The 21,147-nt window shown below is 41.3% G+C and overlaps 1 protein-coding gene across 7 annotated transcripts in view; it reads left to right on the top strand.

Moving 5' to 3' along the window:
* The window catches only part of col19a1 (collagen type XIX alpha 1 chain), a 346,509-nt gene that overhangs the window by 219,584 nt on the left and 105,778 nt on the right, over positions 1 to 21,147 (top strand). For all 7 annotated transcript variants that reach the window (XR_011340316.1, XM_069886134.1, XM_069886135.1 and 4 more), the window contains 6 exons: positions 7,019 to 7,060; positions 9,289 to 9,333; positions 11,227 to 11,271; positions 11,381 to 11,425; positions 16,030 to 16,083; positions 19,111 to 19,164. Coding sequence is in view for 6 of the 7 variants with exons in the window: in XM_069886134.1 (XP_069742235.1) it covers positions 7,019 to 7,060; positions 9,289 to 9,333; positions 11,227 to 11,271; positions 11,381 to 11,425; positions 16,030 to 16,083; positions 19,111 to 19,164 (285 nt within the window). In the remaining variant the exon portion in view is untranslated. The remainder of the gene's footprint in view (positions 1 to 7,018; positions 7,061 to 9,288; positions 9,334 to 11,226; positions 11,272 to 11,380; positions 11,426 to 16,029; positions 16,084 to 19,110; positions 19,165 to 21,147) is intronic.

The following is a 21,147-nucleotide window of genomic DNA, read 5'->3' on the forward strand; positions in this document are numbered from 1 at the left end:
GGACAGGTATATGGATGAGAGGAAGATGGAGGGTTATGGGCATTGTGCAGGGAGGTGGGATTAGAAAGGGGTGTTTGGTTCGGTGCGGACTAGAAGGGCCTAATGGCCTGTTTCCGTGCTGTAATTGTTATGTTATGTTAAATATATTACAATAAGAGCCAGTTCTGACAAAGCATATGAGACCTGAAACTAAGGGAAGATAAATCCCCAGGGCCTGACAAGATATTTTCTTGGTCCTGGAGGGAGGCTATTCCTCAGACTATTCTGCAGGGGCTCTGGCAGAAATATTTAAAGTGTCTTTCACAGGTGTGGTGCTGGACGATTAGAGAGTAGCTTACGTTGTTCTGTTGTTTAAAAAAAGTCTTCAAAAGTATCCCTGAAAATTATAGGCCAGTGAACCTGATGTCAGTCGTAGGTAAATTATTGAAAGGTGTTCTAAAAGATTGGATATAAAATTATTTGGAAAGCTAGAAACTGATTTGGGATAGTCAACATGGCTTTGTGCGTGGTAGGTCGTGTTTAACCAAACTTATAGAGTTTATCGAGGAGGTTACCATGAAAGTTGACAAGGGAAAGCCTGTGGATGTTGTCTACGTGGACTCTAGTGAGGCCTTTGACAGTATGCCACATGGGAGGTTCGTCAGGAAGGTTCAGACGCAAGATATTGATGTTGAAGTAGTGATCTGGATTCGACAATGACTGGGCAGGAGAAGCCAGAGATTGCTTCTCAGACAGGAGGCCTGTGACTAGTGATGTGTCTCAGGGTTCGATGCTGGGACCATTGTTGCTTGTCATCTATTTCAACGATCTGGATGATAATGTGGTAAATTGGAGGTGTTGTGGACAGCAAAGGTTTTCAAATCTTACACAGGAATCTGGACCAGCTGGAAAATGGGCTGAAAAAATGGCAAATGGAATTTAATGCAGACGAGTGTGAGGTGTTGCATTTGGAAGGAGAAATCAAGAAAGGACATACATGGTAAATGATATAGCACCAAGGAGTATGGTAGAACAAAGGGATCTGGGATCTGGGAACAGACATACATAATTCCCTGAAAGTGGTATCACAGGTAGATAGGGTTGTAAAGAGAACTTTTGGCATATTGGCCTTCATAGATCAAAGTATTGAGCACAGGAGCTGGGATGTTATGGTAAAGTTGTACAAGACATTAGTGAGGCCAAATTTGGAGTATTGTGTGCAGTTTTAGTCACCTAACTACAGGAAAGATATCAGTAAAATTGAAAGGCTGCAGAGAAGATTAACCTGGACTTCAGGAACTGAGTTACAGGGAAAGGTTAAACAGATCTTTATTCCCTGGAGTGCAGAAGAATGAAGGGAGATTTGATAGGTGTATTTAAAATTATGAGAGGGATGGACAGTGTAAATGTAGATGGGCTTTTTCCACTGAGGGTAGGTGAGATACAAACCAGAGGACATGGGTTAAGGAGAAAACTTTAAGGGGTCCATGAGAGGAACTTCTTCACACAGAGAGTGGTGGGAGTGTTGGACAAGCTGCCAGCTGAAGTGGAAAATGCAGGCTCAGTTTTAACATTAAAGAAGAATTTAGATAGGTACATGGATGGGAGCAGTATGGAGGGCTATGGAGTGGATGCAGATCAGTGGGATTATGTAAAAATAGTTCAGCACAAACTAGAAGGGCCAAAGAGGCCTGTTTCTGTGCTGTAATGTTCTATAGTTCTGTGTATAACTACAATTATCCAAAATCGGAGTCTCCAAAATCCTCATTTTCTGAATTAAAAAAAATTGGATAAATGACTCTATCCAAAACAAATCAGGAATCCTTATTTATTAAGAAACATTTTCAGAGCCCAACTGATTTCGCAGGTTGAAAAAAAAAACTCATCCATCATTAAATTAGAATGACGATTGTCCTCATTTCAGGTAACTCCCTCCCCTCTCTCATTCCATTTCTTCTTTACCTACTGTGGCGTGCTATCGGACAGAAGCAAACACACAAAACAATGTCTGTACAACAAGTTTTATTCAACATAAACTTCCACAGAGCCAGCTGTGAGGAAAGCTTCTGTAAACTCTGAAAGTGTCTTCGAAGGGCAGGCTCTGGCATATATCCTGGAGGGTGATTGACAACCGACCTGGTGGGGCTTGGTCCATTCAGGTCGGCTAATTGACAGCCAGCCAAGTGTTGTCTTGTCTCCGTGTTCTTCTGCGGGTACAGAGGTTGCCCCTTGCAGTAGGCCAGTGGTGTAACACCACATTCACCCCCTTTAAAATTGTCCCGGGGTACAAGTTGCAGTCCGTGGCCTACCCAGAGTCCCAAAGCATATATACACAGTATTTACAGTTTGAGACGGTCCAGTGGCCGTCTCATGACTGGCTCCTGGTCACTAGTCACTGAGGGTTTGTGGGGACTGGAGGCAGGGGCCGGAGCAGCTGGCATGGTGCAGCGCAGAGGAGTGGCCGGGGGGGGGCGGGGCTGGGATTGAGGTGCGTGTGTCACATCAGATGGGCAGGGGGGCGGGTTCAATCCCCCACATATGTAGTAAGTTCTTGGTGCCCAAGGAGATCTTGAGTGCCCATAGCTGTTTGGGGTCAGGGGGGGTGTCAGGCCAGCGTGGTCCTGGGTTGGAGGATGCTGTGGAGTGGTGGGTGTTTCTGCTGCTGCTAGGTCCCTGGTTGAGACGGTGTCCTCCTTGTCGCTGCTGAACCTAACATAGGCGTAGTTGTGGTTGGCATGTAGGAGGAACATGAAGCTAGAACCCCGGTCGCTGTGGATAAATGTGGGATAGCCAAACATGGTGAGTAGTAAGACAATAAGCCAAGGCACCTGCGGAGGGCTTTGAGCATGGGGGGGGAGGAGCAACTCCATTAATGTGCGCATCCATTCCAGATCTCCAGATCTGGGCCGATGACACCATATGCCACGATGTACCCAAGGATGGTGAGGCGGGTGGTGCTCTACACACACTTCTCTTTGTTGTAAGTGAAGTTCAGCTCCTTGGCTGTCTGGAGAAATTTCTCCAGGTTGGCATCGTGGTCCTGCTGGTCGTGGCCGCAGATAGTGACATTATTCAGGTACGGGAAAGTCATCTTTAGATTGTGCCAGTCTACCATTGATCCATCTCCCGCTGGAAGATGGGGAGCCTATTCGTGACAGACGCCCATCTGCCTCGAAGGTGATATAGGGCTTGTCCCGCGGGTGGATGGGGAGTTGGTGATAGGACGACTTCAGGTCATTTGTGGAGAAGACCTGGTAGCGGGCTATCTCGTTGATCATTTCAGCTATCCTCAGTAAGGGGCAGGTGTCCATCTGGGTGTACTGGTTGATGGTCTGGCTGTAATCCATGACCATCCTCGGCTTGTTTCCCCCTTTGACCACTAGGACTGGGCTCTACTAGGGCTGTTGCTGGGCTTTATAACACCTTCCGCCAGAAGCTGCTGCATCTCTGCCCTGATGAAGTCTCTGTCCATGGTGCAATAGCACTTACTTCTGGCAGCTATCGGCTGAGGTGTGAAAAGAGTGCTGGGGGGTGATGATGCGCAGCGTAGTGAGGCCGGAGGTTGGCTGGGGCTGGTTAGACAGCGCACTGTGGAGCATGAGTGGGGGTAGGGGCCCTCCCGAAGGCGAGGGTGATGCTCTGCAGGTGGCATTGGAAGTCTAAGATCAGGAGGATTGGGGCGCAGAGTTTGGGCATGACCAGGAGGCTGAACCCAGTGTACGTCTCTCTCCCCACACCCCCCACAGTCAGATCGGCCAAGCAGTGCCTGATGGTATTGATAGACCAGTCCTTGGCGATGAAGGCGACAGAGAAGGTGGTGGGGTGGATTTTTAGTTTTAGGGAGTGGACCATGCTCGGGTGAATGAAACTCTTGGTGCTGCCACTGTCAATTAGGCACTTTGTAACCTGTCCGTTTATTTTTACATCCATCATGGAGCGGCAGAGGTTGTGGGGATTGTGAGGGAGGGGGGAGGTCATAGAGGTCCGCTGAGCTGCAGCGGGCTTTCAGAGGCATACTTTGGCCAAGTGGCCTTTCTTGCCACATCTCGAACAGTAATGGTTTTTGGCTGGGCAGTTTTGGTGCGATCAACGATCAGACCCACACCAGGACCCACAGTACTTACAAGGGCGCTGGGCGCCTGCAGCAGCGAAGTTTTCTTCCCCAGCCTGATCTAGGGCCACAACAGCCAAATGTGCTGACCACGCGGAGGCTTGAGGACGCCTGGAGTCAAAGGGTTTGGTGTGCAGGGCTGCTGCCTCCAGGGTTTGGACGACCTACACTGTTTTGGCCAGGGAGTAGATGTTGTCCTCCAGCAGCTTCTGCTTGATGGTCCTCGTGTGTAGCCCTAGGACGTAGGCACCTCAGATCAGCCTCTCAACCTCCCTTTCATTTACCCGAGTTCAGCCAAACAAGATCGGGCCCACTCACGCAGGGCTTCTAGGTAAGACTTGGCCTTCTCCCCGGGCAGCTGGGCATGGATACTCAGGAGGTACCTTGCAAAGACCACATTCGTGGGAGGTTTATACATGATCTCGAGGGTGTTCGTCACTTCTCAGTACCTGGTGCAGTCTTTGAGTGCCTGGAAGGCTCGGGGACACAGCTTTGATCGGAGTAAGATGAGCCTCTTTCGATCGGAGTCCAGAATGTCATTGGCGTGTGCCTCAATGATCGCTTCAACCATGTGCGTCCAGATCCCGAAGCGTGTTTGTGCTTCTGGGTGGTGTGGGTCGATTTCGAGGCTCCTGGCACTCAGGAACTTTTCCAGAGCAGCTTTAAGAATTTATGTTGAATGAATTGTGGTGCGCTATTGGACAGAAGCAAACACACAAAACATAAGGTCTGTACAACAGGCTTTATTCAACATAAACTTCCACAGAGCCAGCTGTGAGGAGAGCTGCTGTAAACTCTGAGAGTGTCTTCAAAGGGCTGGCTCAGGCTTGTATCCCAGAGGGTGATTGACACCAGACCGGGTGGGGCTTGGTCCATTCAGGTTGGCTGATTGACTGTTGGCCAGGTGTTGTCTTGTCCTCAAGCTCTTCTGCAGGTACAGTGGTTTCCCCTGCAGTAGGCCATTTGTGTACCACCATACCTTCCCTATTGGCTTTTCTCTCCAACTTTCCCCCTCAAACTTCATGCTCCTGTCTCCCAGCCACAATTGGATGGAAGAATCCCTTCTCCCAGCATCATCAAGGAGACCTCAGGCTCAGTAACACTCCCTCTTCTCCCTTTATCAGCCCTTCCCTCCCCCTCTCCCTTTCTTCCCTTCTCTCCCTCCTCAGCACAACGGAACTGACTCCCCAGTGTACATGTGCAGGCTACGGAGAAGATTCGGAGTTGGGACTCGGGACTCAGGAACTCTGGTGACCAGGAGGCAGAAGCCTGCTGACTTGCTAGTGAATGTTCCACTGGCCCAGGAAACCTCCCTGGGGATCGACGACAGTGATTGGTTGGTCTCAGTGATTGGCGGTTGGGCTATGTCGGGGTTCGGTGGTGGTCAGCATTTTTTCGGTTAAAAAGTAATGTTTTTTAAACATTGATACAAGTAATTTGCTGTTGCTACTGAGCTGTTTAAATAAAAAATGACCAGTTCTCTGGAAAAAAAAGTTTATCTGACATAGGCACATTTCGGATAGTCAGAATTGTACTGTATATATGCACTAATTTGTGTGGCAACTTTTCCCTTACCTAATGTAGTTGACATCCAAATAGAACCTTAACTAGTTTAAGTTACACATGACAAATGTATGAAATGGTCTTAGCATAAATTATGATAGCAAATAAAAAGCTGCACCAAACGTATCAACATTTCATGCCAAAGACCATGAACAAGAAATTACTTTATTAAATGGTGACACTATGGTTTAGTTAATTTAGAATCCTCAGGCTAATATTTTTGAGAAGTTGTCTTCCCTGTTAAGCCACTCTGTTATCTTCAGTAAAGCAGATTGTACGATGTGATTTAATTGAATGTCATTGAGTTTCCATCAGTGAGCTCATTTTCTGCATGGATCTTCAGTATACTGAGTGCTAATGAGCCAAATCATCCAACTTCAGGAAATCAGCTTCCAGAGCTTTTATTGCATTGATTCCTTCTCAAAACTAATAGTACTGCCTTTGGAAAAAAGTACAAATGGTCAGGACCGGGCCCATTTCAGATAAACGTTTTTTTTGTCAGAGAATTGGTCATTTTAAAAAAAAAATAGCCCCAATAGCAACAGCAAATCACTTGTAACAATATTTAAACAACAAAAAACAACAAGGTAAGACTTTGTAAGCATTAAAATAATGTTTAATTCTCACCAAAAAAAATGCTGGCCAACACCTCCTCACTGAGGCCCCACTCTTGCTGGGAGCTGAGAGTCCCGCTGCTGCCCGGGAGTTTGAGGTCCCCGGTGCTGGTGCTGGGACCGAGGTCCACTGCTGCCGGTGCTGAGAATCTGATGTCCCTGGTTAGTTTGGCTCCGAAAAAATCTTGGATAACTGAGGATTTTAGAGAATCCATTTCAGATAATCGGAGTGGTACTGTAATCAGTTTATGCCTTCCTACGTTCAATCCACAGAATTCTATAACAAAACTTTTGCTTTGTAACTTGTTCTTGCAGGTAATTTTGAAGGATATGCAGGAGACTTGATTCCATCTCCATGCTTTGCAAGTGCTTGTAATGATCATGCTCCAGTGTGTGAATAGAGACGAAAATGTATAGAAGTAGTAACTACTCAATGCATCAATTTTAAATTGTATTGGTTAAACCAAAACAAAATGTTCATATCCTCAAAAAAACTATATATTTTTGTTTGTGGCACCTACTTTAATATACTCACATGTACAAGCAGATAAACATAGCCAAGTGAGACCACATGTACAATAAAATACAAAATCAAAAATAATGGAGTATAAGTGTTGGTGGTCAGCTGCTGTAAGTACAAGACCAAGAAACATAAGAATGAAGATGGCGAGCAAATGCCAACATAAATAGTCACAACCTAATTTCCAGCTATGAGAAAGAATTACAAGAATTTGCCTCTTTATTGTTTCAGGGAATGCCTTCAGGATATGCCTTGCAGAAGTTCGGAATTCCTGTAAGTTATCTTGATTCTTAGGCTTTTGTTTAAACATCCTTCTTAACTGAGAACACCATAATATGGGTCAAAACTTACAAGAAGCAGGACAATATTAAATTGAAAATTAAGGAGGAATGGGTAGATATTTGGATTAAAGGACTTGTTCTGGGGAATTAAGGAGAATTAAGAAAGACCAATCCACCTTTAATTGTGCTAAGGCTAATTTGTTTTGGCATTAGACAGGAAGATAAAGCAAGGCCCTTGGGGGTGTTGTAGAACATTGGGACCTATAGCAACAAGTACACAGTTCCCTAAAAATGGTGATACAGTAAGACAGGGTGGTAAAGAGGACACATATCAGCCATATCTTTATCAGTGGGGACACTAAGTACAAATGTTTTAGTATTGTGTGTAGCCCAGGTCACCATGCCTGTACCATAGTAAAAGTGATTAAGTTGGAAAAGGAGCAGTAAAGATTTACAGGGATGTTGCTAGGACTGGAGGACTTGAATTATAAGAAGTGATTAGATAGGTTGGGACTTCTTTCACAGGAGAATTGAAGGCTGACGTATAACAGAGTTTTATAAAGTCATGAGAAGGATGGGTAAGATGAATGGTTACTGTCTTTTTCCCAGGGAAAGAGAGATCAATACCAGAGGGCATAGGGTTAAGGTGAGGAGAAAGATTTAAAGGAGACCACAGAGGATTTAAATTTTTCCCACAGAGGATGGTAGCTATGTGGAAGGAGCTGCCAGTGGAAGTGGTAGTGGTGGGTACAATTATGATATTTGAAGGACATTTAGACAGGTACATGGAAAAGTTCAGAAGGGCATGGGCTAAATGCAGGTAAATTGGACTAGATATGGAAGGCACTTTGATCAGCATGGATGAGTCAGGCCAAAGGGCCAGTTTCCATTATGTATAACTCCATGATGAAAACCATTATAAACACAGGAGGAAATTAATAAACCAATTGCTGTCACTATGCAAACTTTCTGTACTATCTCCTAACTCTCAGTTGCATCTCTTATTCTTTGATTAAAATTTTCCTCGTAAAAAGCAGGCCTCTGAAAAGAGAGTTTAAAAAATAAGGTTTTCACAGATTCTAACACTTAAATCTTCTGCTTTTTAAATAAAGTGTAGTATTTTATGACATGAAACTAGTGTCCATAGAGTGCAATGTCCATAACTATTTACAAGTAGAGTTGAGCTGAAATGCCAGTCTGTTCAGCAAGCATCACTTATATTGAGAGCTGAGAATCATAGATGACTCACACTGGCTTTGAGGAGAAATTGTAATTGTCCCATAGAGATCCACTCTCCATGTGTCTATTTGTTTGAATAGAGTAGACTAAATGTCTACAGTGTAATGCAGTTAATGAAGGTCTGTATCTTTCTTATGAAGGGCCCAGAATGGATCACCCAAACCATTTTTAATCACCTCTGGAGTTACATTCCACCCTCTGCCACATACTGTAGATGCATATGTGCTTTATTTTCTGCACAATTTGTTAATACTTCCTCAAACTAGAACCTGAAACTTGAAAACTGTTATTAAGCATTTCAGAGGAGCATGAGCCATGGAAATTAAGATTAAGCCAGACAGGACATTAGGGTAGATGCCAAAGTATGAGGTTCAAAGAAGATTTTTAAATGGAGGTGGATAGGAAGGTCAAAACAGGGGTATTAAGAGTATAATGAAGAAAGTGGAGGATGAATAAAAGGCCATATTAGAAAGACCACAATTCTTTTCTGAGGAAATACCCCACACACTACTATATTGGGCTTCCACACTACTGAATCTGCCAATTTCTTGGTGTTCAAATGTAAATCAATTACTAAATCTATTTACTCCAGTCATTAACTTACCAAGTACAATCAGTGGTTCATCTATAGTTATCATTCTTTATTATAAACTCATGGGTGGTTAGTTGGAACATTTTTTTGCAGCTTGCTGCATTTTGATCCTTAATTTAAGATATAAAATTTTGCATAATTGATTTCAATAAAATTTAAGAATGAAAATATATATTGAATCAGAGCACCTAAAATGCAGGATGCAAAGAATGATGGGGTGTCAATGTTATTTATTCATTTTTTTATCCAAGGGAAAAATGATGTATTTTGAAAGTGAGGAGTAACCAATGCATTCTGTCGCACAAGTAACCATTAGTTCACTTTCATTGGAGATGCCTGTCGTGTATAATAGACCCATGAAGTAAATTGATTTGTAATTCTTTCAAAAGGGTGAACTTGGAGAAAAGGGATCCAAAGGCGAGCATGGAGCTCCGGTTCGTATATTGTATTCTTTTAAAAATGTCAAATCATTTTCTGTTAAAGCAAATTCACAATAAAAAGTAACTTCAGTTCAAACAGTTGGAGGCCAATCTGCTTAATATGCTTGTGTCACCTCTTGGAAAGGGGCATTAAGAAGTCCCATAACTACTTCTTCATAGCATTACAACAGAAACTGAATTAACATCTTAAATTGGGATCTAAAGTTCCCTAGGACCAGATATACCTCAGGTTACTATGAAAAGTGAGGGAAGAGATTGCTGGGGCATTGATGGTCATCTTTGTGTCTTTGCTGGCTACTGGAATGGTAGCAGAATATTGAAAGATGACAAACATAGTTTCCTTGTTCAAGGGAGAATCCTGGAAATTATAGACCTGTAATTCTTTTGTCAGTGGTGGCCAAACTATTGGAGAGAATTCTTCGGGACTAAATTTATGAGCATTTGGAGATTCATTCTTTGGAATAATCAGTTTGGCTTTGTCAGGGGCAGGTCATGCCTCACCAGTTTAATTGAGTTTTTTGAGGAGGTGACAAAATAAATTGATAAAGGTAGAGCAGTGGATGTGGCGTACATGGATTTTAGTAAGGTGTTTGACAGGTTGCCAGAAAGTCATAAAGGATGGGATGGATGGAAACTTGGATTTGGAATTGGTAGCAAGTGGAAGGCATTCTGCCTTAAGGTCAGTGACTTGAGATTTTCCACAAGGATCTGTTTTAGGACGCCTGCTCTTTGTGAATTTTATTAATTTCGGACAAAAAAGTGTAGGGGTGGTCAGTAAGTTCATGATGACACAAAGATAGGAGGTGCAGTGGATAGTATAGAAGGTTGTAGGATATAAACAAGATGAAGAGTTGCCAGATGGAGTTCAATCTGGAAATGAGTGAAATCATTAATTTTGAAAGGGTGAACTTTAAGGCAGAGTACATGGTTAATGGCAGGAATCTCTGCAGTGTGGAGGAACAGGGGGATTCTGTAATCCAAGTCCATGGATTATTTTAGGCTGTTGCACCAGCTGATCAGTTAGTTAAGAAGGCTTTTGGTATGCTAGCCTTCATTTGTTCAGAGATTGAGTTCAAAAGACATTAGGTAATGTCACAGCTCTTTAAAACTCAGTATTGTGTTCAGTTCTGGTCATCTCTTTGTCGTAAAGATGTGGAAGCATTAGAGAGGGCACAGAGGAGGTTTACCAGGATATTGCCTGGAAAGGAAATCAGGTTGAATGAGGTGGGACTTCACTCTTTAGAGTGATGGAAGATGAGAGACAACCTTATAGGTGTATAAGATGAGAGGCAGAGTTTGGGTGGAGAGCCAGCATCTTTCTTCCAGGGCAACAATGGCCAATACCAGAGGACATCTGTCTAAGGTGAATGGAGAAAAATTGAAGGGAGATGTCAGAGGTAAGTTTTTTTACACAGAGAATGATGTGTGGCTAAAATGCATTGCCAAGGATGGTGATGGAGGATGGATCAATAGGGACATTTAAAAGACTTGGGCACATCAATGTAAGAAAAATAGAGGATTATGGTTGTTATGTAGGGAAGAATAGAATGCAATTCTAACCAGTACAGAAGTATGGATTTAATTTTATGGAAAATGTCAATTTTCAGAGAATTGGGTAGCATAGATCAGCTGAGTTGGGACCAGCAAAGATATTGAGACAACCAATTTTATGGCAGCATTTATACAATATTATTGATATAAAGGAGATAAACAGAATTCCAATTACAGGGGAGGCCACTGTTTAATTAGGCTGCATATTTCTGAGACACAAACAAAATACTGAAACCAAAGTAAAAGACTACAAACGCTCAGAAAACACACAACCTATCTGGCTCAAGTCTGAAATGGAGTAAAAATCCATAGCAACTTGTATTTGTTTCTTTACAGGGGCTGAAAGGAGACAAAGGAATGCAAGGACACTCTGGTTTAAAGGTAAAATATAAATCTAAAACTTATTGCTTTACAGTTGTTTTCTTCATTTTGAACTTATTGCTTTACTGTCATTAGATAATGACTTTTCTACTCCTATCCACATATTAAGGGAGAAATGGGGCTACCTGGACTACATGGAGAACCAGGCCTGGAGGTATTTATTGCAAAGATGCTTTCTAACTCAGTTCAACAATCATATTTCTATGTTTTATTCTGTATTGAAGCTTAACTTCTTGATGCAGTTAAGAGGACTACCTAAAAATAATTTTATTTTGTTCTTGGCCTCGCATTGAGAATAGCAAACTTTGCTATTGAAGGTCATCCACAGTTAGAGGATATTGCTACCACAGTGGAGGGAAGGATTCCGATTCCTGGATTATTTGAACCAGTTCTGGGGAGGTGAGGACAGTACAAATATGTCATTCTACATCTGGAAAGAGATGGAATCATCATCCTGGAAGGTGCTGACTTGTGCTGTAAAGGAGAGTTTCGACTAATTTGGAAGGGGGATGGGAATCTATGCAGAAAAATAGAGGGGCAGAAAATGGAGGCATTCGGAAAACTAAGAAAAAAGAAGAGGAAGGCAAAAAAAGCAAGGGACCAAAAGCGTCACTTTTCAGTCTGATTCCAACCAGACAACGTGTGTTTAAAAAAACACAAGCCAGAAAGTTATTTGTCTCAATAAAAGGAAAATTCACAATAGGGGATGAAGTAACAGCAGAGATGGTTTTTAATGTTTATGACCAGATTGGGATTACTCAGATATAGCTCCAGGATGACCAGGGTTGGGAACTTGATATTCACGGGAATAGTAGAAAGGATAGACTGAAAGAAAAAGGTGAGACCTCATTGCTTATTAAAGAGGATTAACTCAATTGTAAGGAAGGACGCCACCATAGATTACATGGAATCTTTATGGGTCGAGTTGTGGAAGACCCAGAGGATAGAAAACCTGGTTGGGTATAATGTACAGACCACAAAGCAGTAGTAGTGATATTGGGAATGGCTTCAAACAAGAAATAAGAGAAGCATGCAATAAATGTACAACGGTTATGATGAATGACTTGAACATGCATGTAGATTGGGAGAACCAAACTGGGAGAAAGATGGTGGAGAAGGAGTTCGTTGAGTGTGTATCGGATGGTTTCCTTGACCAATATTACAAAAAAAACCAACAAGAGAGCAGGAAATCACTAAAGAAGTAATGCTCAGCAAATTAGTTGGCCTGAAAGTGCAGAAGTCCAGTTGGTCCTGATGTAATACATCCCAGGTACTGAACAAATGGTGGAGTTTTATTGTAGATGCATCTGTGATCATTAACAAAAATTCTCTGGACATGTTCTGGCAGATTAAAAGAATGCATATGTCATGCAACTGTTTATGATTGGACATAGGCAAAAGACGGTGACTATTGGTCAATTAGCTTGCTGTCTCTTGTCAAGAAATGCTTGAAGCAATCATTAAGGAAGAGACAGTGAGACATCTAGATGCAGAAGCAGGGTGGATTCAGGAAGGGCCGCTCAGGTTAGACACATTTTGTGGAGCTCTTTAAGGAAAACATTGAGCACAGTGGTTAGAGGGGAATAGGTAGATGTCATACACTTGGATTCCAAGAAGATGTTAGATAAGATGCCACAGAAACAATTTATCCATAAGATAAGGATGTATGGGGTTGGGAATAATGTATTAGCAGATTGGAGGACTGGTTAAGCAACAAAAAAAAATTAAAGTTGAGATAAATGGTGTTTCTTTGGTTGGTAATCAGTGGGAAATGGAATGCCACAGGGGTTGATGCTTGGCCCACAATTGTTCGTGATCTACATTAATGATTTGGAAGAGTGCTGCATGCCTAAGTTTGCTGATGACACTAACGAGCAGAAAAACAAATTGTGTGGATGATGTGGAGAGACTGCAGTGAGGTATTCTGTAGGGTAGGTTAAGTGAGTGGGCAAAGGTCTGGGAAATGGTGTACAATGTTGATAAATGCAAGATCATCTACTTTGTAAGGGAAAATAGCAGATCAGATTATTTTTCAAATGGTGAAAGATTACAGCAGTTGTATGGATAATATGGGACTCCTATTACTGGATGAGCAATCAAGAGTCCTGGACAAGTTATGCAGAGGGACTTGGGAGTGCTTGTGCATGAATTGCTAAAAGTTAGTTTGCAGGTGAAATAGGTAATCAAGAAGGCAAATGGAATATTGATCTATATTGTCAGAGGAATTGAATTTAAGAGCAGGGAAGTTTTGCTGCATCTGTACAGATTATTGGTGAAGCTGCACCTGGAGTTCTGGATACAGTTTTGGTTTTCTTATTGAGGAGGCTTTGGGATAGTGCAGAGGAGGTTCATCAGGTTAACTTCAGAGTCAAGGAGTTTAGAAAAACCATGGCAGGTATTAAAAGATCATGCAGAGAAACTTTAAAAACTGTTCGTACCCATTGCCATAAAAACTGAATGGAAAAGATGGCTCAGCCATCTATGGAAAATCAGGGATGACATTAAAACTAAAGATGAGAGGCAGAGTTAGCTGAGAAAAGCAATAAACCCAAGGTCTGGGATCTATTTTGAATTTAGCAGAGGAAGACACTAATTCGAAGGGAAAATATGGAGTATGTGAGTAAACTTGCAGGGAACATACAGACTGATTGCAAAAGCTTCCATAAGTATGTAACGAGAGAGAGACTAGATTTAAAGCAAATGTAGGCTCTTGCAATCAAATTCGGAAGGATTCACAATGGAGAACAAGGAGATAACAGGCCAACTGAATATATTCTTTGTCATCTAATGTATCCAATAGTCCTGTTATGGCCTCCTCTACATTGGATGGACTGGACTCATTCTGTCAGCTGCAATAGCAGGGACCTCCCAGTAGAAACCCATTTCAATTCTGAGCCCAATTCCCATGGGGGCAATGGAAAGATCAAGGGGGATGGTAAGAGAAAAAGGGAAAATTAGGGGGCATTGAGGAAAAAGGGGGCAGTCTAAACCTTCCATTCAGTTTGATGAAAAGTTAATGAAGAAACCAGTGCTGTAATTCTCTTGCCAGACTCAGGGTGGCAGTAGTGAGTAAAGTAAACGGTAACAAGGTGTTCTCGCGAGAGTTGGTCTCAGTGGCTGCCATGTGGCTTTGGCGACACTACTGCCCTCTCAGAGCTGCCACTAACTCTCCCCACCCTGCCCAGTGTCACACTAACCCCTCCCACTCCATTCAGCACTGCCACTAACCCCCCCACCCTGCTCAGCACTGCCACTAACCCCCCACCCCACAGCACCACCACTAACCCCCCCACCCTGCTCAGCACTGCCACTAACCCCCCACCCCACAGCACCACCACTAACCCCCCCACCCTGCTCAGCACCGCCATTAACCCCCCACCCTGCTCAGCACCGCCACTAACCCCCACCCTGCTCAGCACCACCACTAACCCCCACCCCGCTCAGCACCGCCACTAACCCCCTCAACCCAACTCAGCACTGCCACTAACCCTCCCCACTAACCTCCATCAGCACCACCACTAACCCTCCTTCCCCCGGGCCCAGTGCCATTGTATGGTGGGGGGCACTTGGGATGTAGCCTGGAGGCCAAGGGGGCAGCAGCCCAAAAAAGTTTGGGAACCACTGATCTAGATGAAGGAATTGAATAATATGTCTAAATTTGCAGATGACTCTTAGCTGGTGGGAGTGCAAGCTGTGGGGAAGATTCCAAGAGGCAGCAGGGTGACTTGGATAGGCTAGGAGAGTGGGCAACTGTATGAGAAATGCAGTACCCTGAAGATAAATGTGAAGTTAACCACATTCCTGCAATAATCAGAAGACAGATTACTATCTGAATGACGAGAAATAGGAAAAGGGAAGGTGCAATGAGAGGTGGGTGTCATGGTTCATCAGTAATTTAACGTTGGAATGCAGGTTCAGTAAGTGGTGAAGAAATAAAATGGCCTTTATTACAAGAGGTTTTGAATATAGAAGCAGGGACATCTTATGTCAATTGCATAGGGACTTGGTGAGGCCACAGCTTGAAGAATGTTGGTTTCCTTATCTGAAGCAGGATATACTTGTTAATGAGGGGGTGCAGCAAAGGGTCAGAATGTTTCCTGGGGTAGCAGGATTGACATATGAAGACTGGACAGAGCAGGGTTATACTCGTTGAAATTTAGAAGAATGAGAGGGAATGCATGAAGAATATTCCTGATGATCCTAACCCTAACTCTAAACAAGGGACTACAGTTTAAAAGATGAGGGGAAAGCCATTAAGAACTGAGATGAGGAGAAGCCTCTTCACTCAGCGAGTTGTGAACTATGGAACTCCCTGCCACAGGAAGCTGTAGATGCTAGTTCATTAGATATATTCAAAAATAAGTTGGAGTGGCTCTCTTGGCTAAAGATTCAAGGAGCATGAAAAGAAAGCAGGAATAGGGAACTGAACTAGTGTAATGAACTGTGGTTGTATGGAATGGTGGTGCAGACTGCAAGGGCTGCATGGATAGTTCCTGTACTTATTTGTGATTCTATGAAATAAATCTCTTAAGCATTCCTAAAAGTCCCATAAACTCACTAAAGTATTTTGGGAAAGAAAGCTATCATTGATCTTTCATTTAATTATCACACTTTGTCACAGAAAGCAGGGCACATTCATTTCAGATGTTCCACTGCACATGGATGCCTTTACTGTGCTTGCCAAAATGTTGATAGTTCACTTGATTTCCCATAGCCAAATATTGTGTGTTGTAGGTTTGAATTTCATCTGCTTCACAGGGTCAACCAGGATTACCAGGTCCAATAGGCCCCAAAGGATTAAAAGGAGAAATAGTAAGTATGTCTTGAACATCTTTATATTTCACATTTTAAAGTGAATGTAATATTTATGGCGAAAGTTTAATTTCCATGCTGGCCCCAATATCATTCCCAAGTCCAGACTTGATTCCAGTTCATCCATTGTTTCCTGATTGAATAACGAGTTGTCACTCATCCTCTGTGGTCAGCAAAACCCTGTCCTTTTTCTCATCTTTAGAAAAAAACAGTTTATTACATATTTTTCTACTTGTGAATGCAAACTCCTAACCTGACAAAGATTTTATCAGATTTCCTCTGAAATTTAACATATTCCTGTGACCTTTGATATTTATACATTCTGTATGCTATTGATACATATGTATGTTTAAAATTTCCAACATTGTGTATCCCTATGACCAATAACAATGTTTACAACATCCATCTACAACCCAGATATTTAAAATTTACTTTTTAAAAATTAGACATTCAGTACTGTAACAGGCCAATTCAGCCCTACGAGTCAGTGCTGCCTATTTTACACCCAATTAACATATACCCCAGTACGTTTTTGAAGGGTGGGAGAAAACCCACACAGACATGGAGAGAATGTACAAACTCCTTTCAGATAGCGTGGGATTCGAACCCAGGTCCGGTCCTGATCGCTGGCGCTATAAAGGCATTATGCTAACTGCCACACCAACTGAGCCGCCCTTTGTAAAATTCTGCAAATGCTCATGTGAGCAGTTCAAAAATAATAATTAAACAAGAAAATCTCCAGACATTATGATTGTAGTTTACACTAAAATGCTGGTGAAATTCAGTGACACGTTTTTAAGTAAATCAAAAATAATAGTATACCTTTGTTATCATTTCAGAAGCATAAGTAGGTAGATTACTGTGAACTGGGTGAACTGGTCAGTTACTTTAATTAATGCAGTCGATGCTAACCAACTAAAAGGAAATGTATTAACCAACACAAAAGCAAATTATCGCAGATACTCAAAGTCAGACAGGAAATACGCTGGATATACGATACAGGGTTGTGAGTACAGAGGGGCATGTTAAGCAGCTTTCAGGAGATATGGATAAGATGATGAGTGAATGATAACAGGTAAATTTAAGGTCGTCCCTTTTTGTGACCAATACAAAGTGAGTAAAATGGCGAGATATTGAAAACTTGCATCACAGTCATTCAAGTAATAGAATTCCGAAATCACAACTCAAAAATGTGAGATGTGGAATAAAATTTGCTCTCACAGAATTTATGTAGGAAAAGAGTAAGAAATATGCACATTTATTTTTTTACCTTGTGATTCTTAGTATTTACAGTTTGCTTTGTGGAAAATTGCAACATTTTCTAGAAAGGAAAACTCTCCCCTACGTTACAGGGGTCACCCTGGTCTGTTGATGTTCTAATGAAGCTCAATCTGGTTCACCAAAGGCTAACTTGTATGAAGTGACAAGGAGGAAAAATAGTACAATTACCTTTATGAAGGAAACATTTGATCACAAGAATGAGCAAGTCTTACTGCAGTTAATTCGAATTTTGGAGAAACGGCAAGCTGAAAATTGTGCTCTATTTTAGTCTCCTTAAATAAGAAATGACATAATTGTAATAGAGGGAGTAGAGTGAGAAATTCACTGCCATTGCAGGAAAGGTGAGTTTTCCATCGTGGACTATATTTTTCATGGTTTAGAAAATATGAGGAGATCTCATTGGAAATTCTAAAGTTCTAAAAGAATTTCAGGTTGGAGGCAGGCACATAGCTTCCCCTGGGCTTGACCAGGAGAGACAATTTGAGAAAAAGGAATTAGATAAGAGAAAGACAAAAGGGAAACCGAATGGAGATTTACAAATTTATTAGGGGTACAGAAAGGGTAGATCAAAGGAAATATTTCCTGACAAAAAATGTATCCTAAAATTAAAGGGGATAAATTCAGAGGAAGGGGTAGGAGGTTTAGAGATGATCAGAGGAAAAATTTCTTCAAGGTTGGAATCTGGTATGCATTGCCTAGATGGTGGCAGAGGCAGGTACTCTCACAAGATTTAAGGAGTATCTGGATGAGATCTTGAATCAGCAAGGTCGGGAATGTTACAGACCGAATTGGTGAAAAATCAGATTAGTATGGTTGGGTACGAGATGGTCGCAGGAACTCAGAGGGCTGAACAACCTGTTTCTGTGCTGTATAACTCAATGATTCTCTAACCTTGTTGGAAAATGGAGAGGCATGAAGGGCCAAATGGTCTACTACTGCTTTTTTTCCTATTTTCTTACACACATATGTTTTCAGTTCATGATTGTTTGGCATTTGCAGCATTCTCTGATATTATTTCAATGGTAAGTTTGTCCAGCTAATACTATAGAAATCCAATTTAGACATTTATTTGGGGTTTCCAAAAAATTGCACCATATACACACTGGAATAGATGGGATGAATAACAGATACAATTAAAAGGAAGCTAAATAAACATGAAGGAGGGAAGATGCATTAGATGAGACAAAGTGAAATTACCAATACTTAGGCACTCTGCCCTTAGCTATTCATTCTATATCACCAATTAACAAATATAAAATTTATTTTGATTATTCTTGCTGTTGAACTTCATACAGTTAGATTATGTTATTGGGCATGAAGAGAAAATTCTATCTATTAGTTCCAATCAACTAGATTTGGTAGAGTAAAACATATTGATGTTTTTATCAAGGGCATTTAGCAAATCAATTGCTGATGAACTTAATGGGTTTTATAAATACCTGAAATGAACGGAATTTATGTTTGCAATTTCTTAGCACTTCTTTGAAAATATATCAGTTCATAGTCTCTCACACCAAACAGGGTGACAATACCTCCACTTGGACATTTGACCTAACATTGCATTAAAAGGTTATTGACTTTATAATTATGATAGTATGACTGGTTAAATATGAATTTGGTAGACTTTAACATTATTATAGCAATTTTAAAAATAATTATCTGTATACTAAATGGCCACAGCTGTGACAAAGTTTGATTTGAAGCTTAACCATTTTTCTAATTTTTTTTCCCTTTGTTATTTACCAGGGAATGGCAGGAGAACCAGGCAAACCAGGAGAACAGGGCAGAAAGGGTGACAAGGTTTTATCTCATTTCATTTCCTAGGGTCATTGTAACCATTTTTTAACAAGGGAATGCAGATCTACAGTCCATTTCATATTTTGTTGATATTTACTTCATCATGTCATTCTTGGGGCACCTTCTGTTTGCGCATTGATTGTCTCATGCTATTTCATTTGAGCAAGGTAGTGGTTAGTGGCTTACCTGCACCTCTGTCGGGAATCCTCGAATTAAAGAAAGATATTTCAAGTCGAGAAAAAGATGGATTGGAAAAGATGCTGATCTTGGGACAAATGTGATCATTTATTCAGATGATACAGCATTGCCACAAATTGCCTTTTCTTTGCTGTATTATGACTCATTCAAAAGAAAATTAGGTGAAATATGAAATGAAAAGCCAATTAACTATTTTCCATTAGTGACCCAATGGTAAAAGTTATTCTGTCTTGAGATTACAAAAATGGGAAATGTAAGAAGATCTGGAGATCATTGCACAGGGATTGAAATACAGCAAGCAGGTAGGAAAGCAAATGATTTGTTTACTTTAATCACAAGAGGATTTGATTACAGGAGCAAGATTCTCTTAATGCCGCTGAACAGAGCCTTGGTTCAATTTCAAGATTATTATCGTCTGATTGTACCTATGCAACCTGACAAAACACCGTCTCCCCAGCTATGGAGTTTTTTTGTGCAATAAAGGTTTTCTATGTCGATCCCTGTGATATATGACTGACATGAGGAGAGATTGGGTTGATAAGGCAGGTGTTTAGAAGAATGAGAGGGGATGTCAAAACAGGGTTAGGCAGACTAGATACAGGGAGAGTATTCCCAATTGCTGAAAGTCCATGATCAGGGGTCACAGCCTCATGGAATAAGAGAGGATTTATCACATTGCTAGGATAATACTAGAGGCCTCTCGATCATCAATGGGAATTTGAAGATCAGAAATGTATGCAGAATGGCATGAGAGAAAAAGGGTAATAATATTGGGGATTTTAAATTGCCCATTAGTCGCCAGTGTAAGGTGCTTAGGTGAGGCAGATTTGTTAAGTGCATCTAAGAGAGATTTTTGAATCCATGTGTAGAGATTCCTACTGGAGATGGAGCTGTACCCAATCTATTGGGTACAGGGCTGGATGAGATCTTTGGTTGCTATGGGAAGCAATGGAGGAGATAACTGGGGCATTCTGAGAGACTTTTACATAATCATTCGCTGTAGGTGAGGTGTGGACAATGTAGGCCAAAGTGTCTGTTTTGGTGCTGTACAACTTTGTGATTATCTTGGGTATACTATTTTGAAAATAGATCAGGAAATTTGTCTTCACCCAGAGTATTGTGACCATTTCCCTTTATAATCGCTTGAGCAACATGCAGATGTCATTTGTTTTGACTCGTTAATGCAAAGTCTATTCCAAAATAGCATTGTTTTTCACTGTTTATTTGGACTCTTGAATCAGTAAACTGCACAAAACAATTAATGAAGGGACAATAATCTGTTAATACATTAATACTTTCAAAAGTGCATGGTCAAAGAAATTATCTAGCCTGTGTTCATCCTACTCTGGTCCTACAGAGCACAAAAGCCAATTCAAAACCAACACTTTGTTTATATTAAACAGAAAGAAAAAGACCTTGGGCTTACAGGTTGTTACTATAGATAAACTCCAAGAATTTGTAAACAATATGCTAGCTGCTAGTTACTTGCAAATATGTTTGCAACTCATTTTAAGATATTTTAACCATTACAATATGACTTAATATTGACCGTCACACAGAGAGTTATTAATCTGTGGAATTCTCCACCATAGATAGATGTAGATAGACATTTTTAATGCAAAAATTATCAAAGAATATGGAAGATCAAGATCCTATTATGGTTTAGAATGGGAGAGTTGGGCAGAAAGGACAAATGCCCATGAAAATTTTCAATGTTTCTATTAATCATTAGAAACCAAAAGGAGAATCTGCAATTGATGTTTACAATTTTTTAGAAAAATGAAAATC

This window comes from Narcine bancroftii, chromosome 6 (assembly GCF_036971445.1).
Source record: "Narcine bancroftii isolate sNarBan1 chromosome 6, sNarBan1.hap1, whole genome shotgun sequence".
NCBI classification, from domain to species: Eukaryota; Metazoa; Chordata; class Chondrichthyes; order Torpediniformes; family Narcinidae; genus Narcine; species Narcine bancroftii.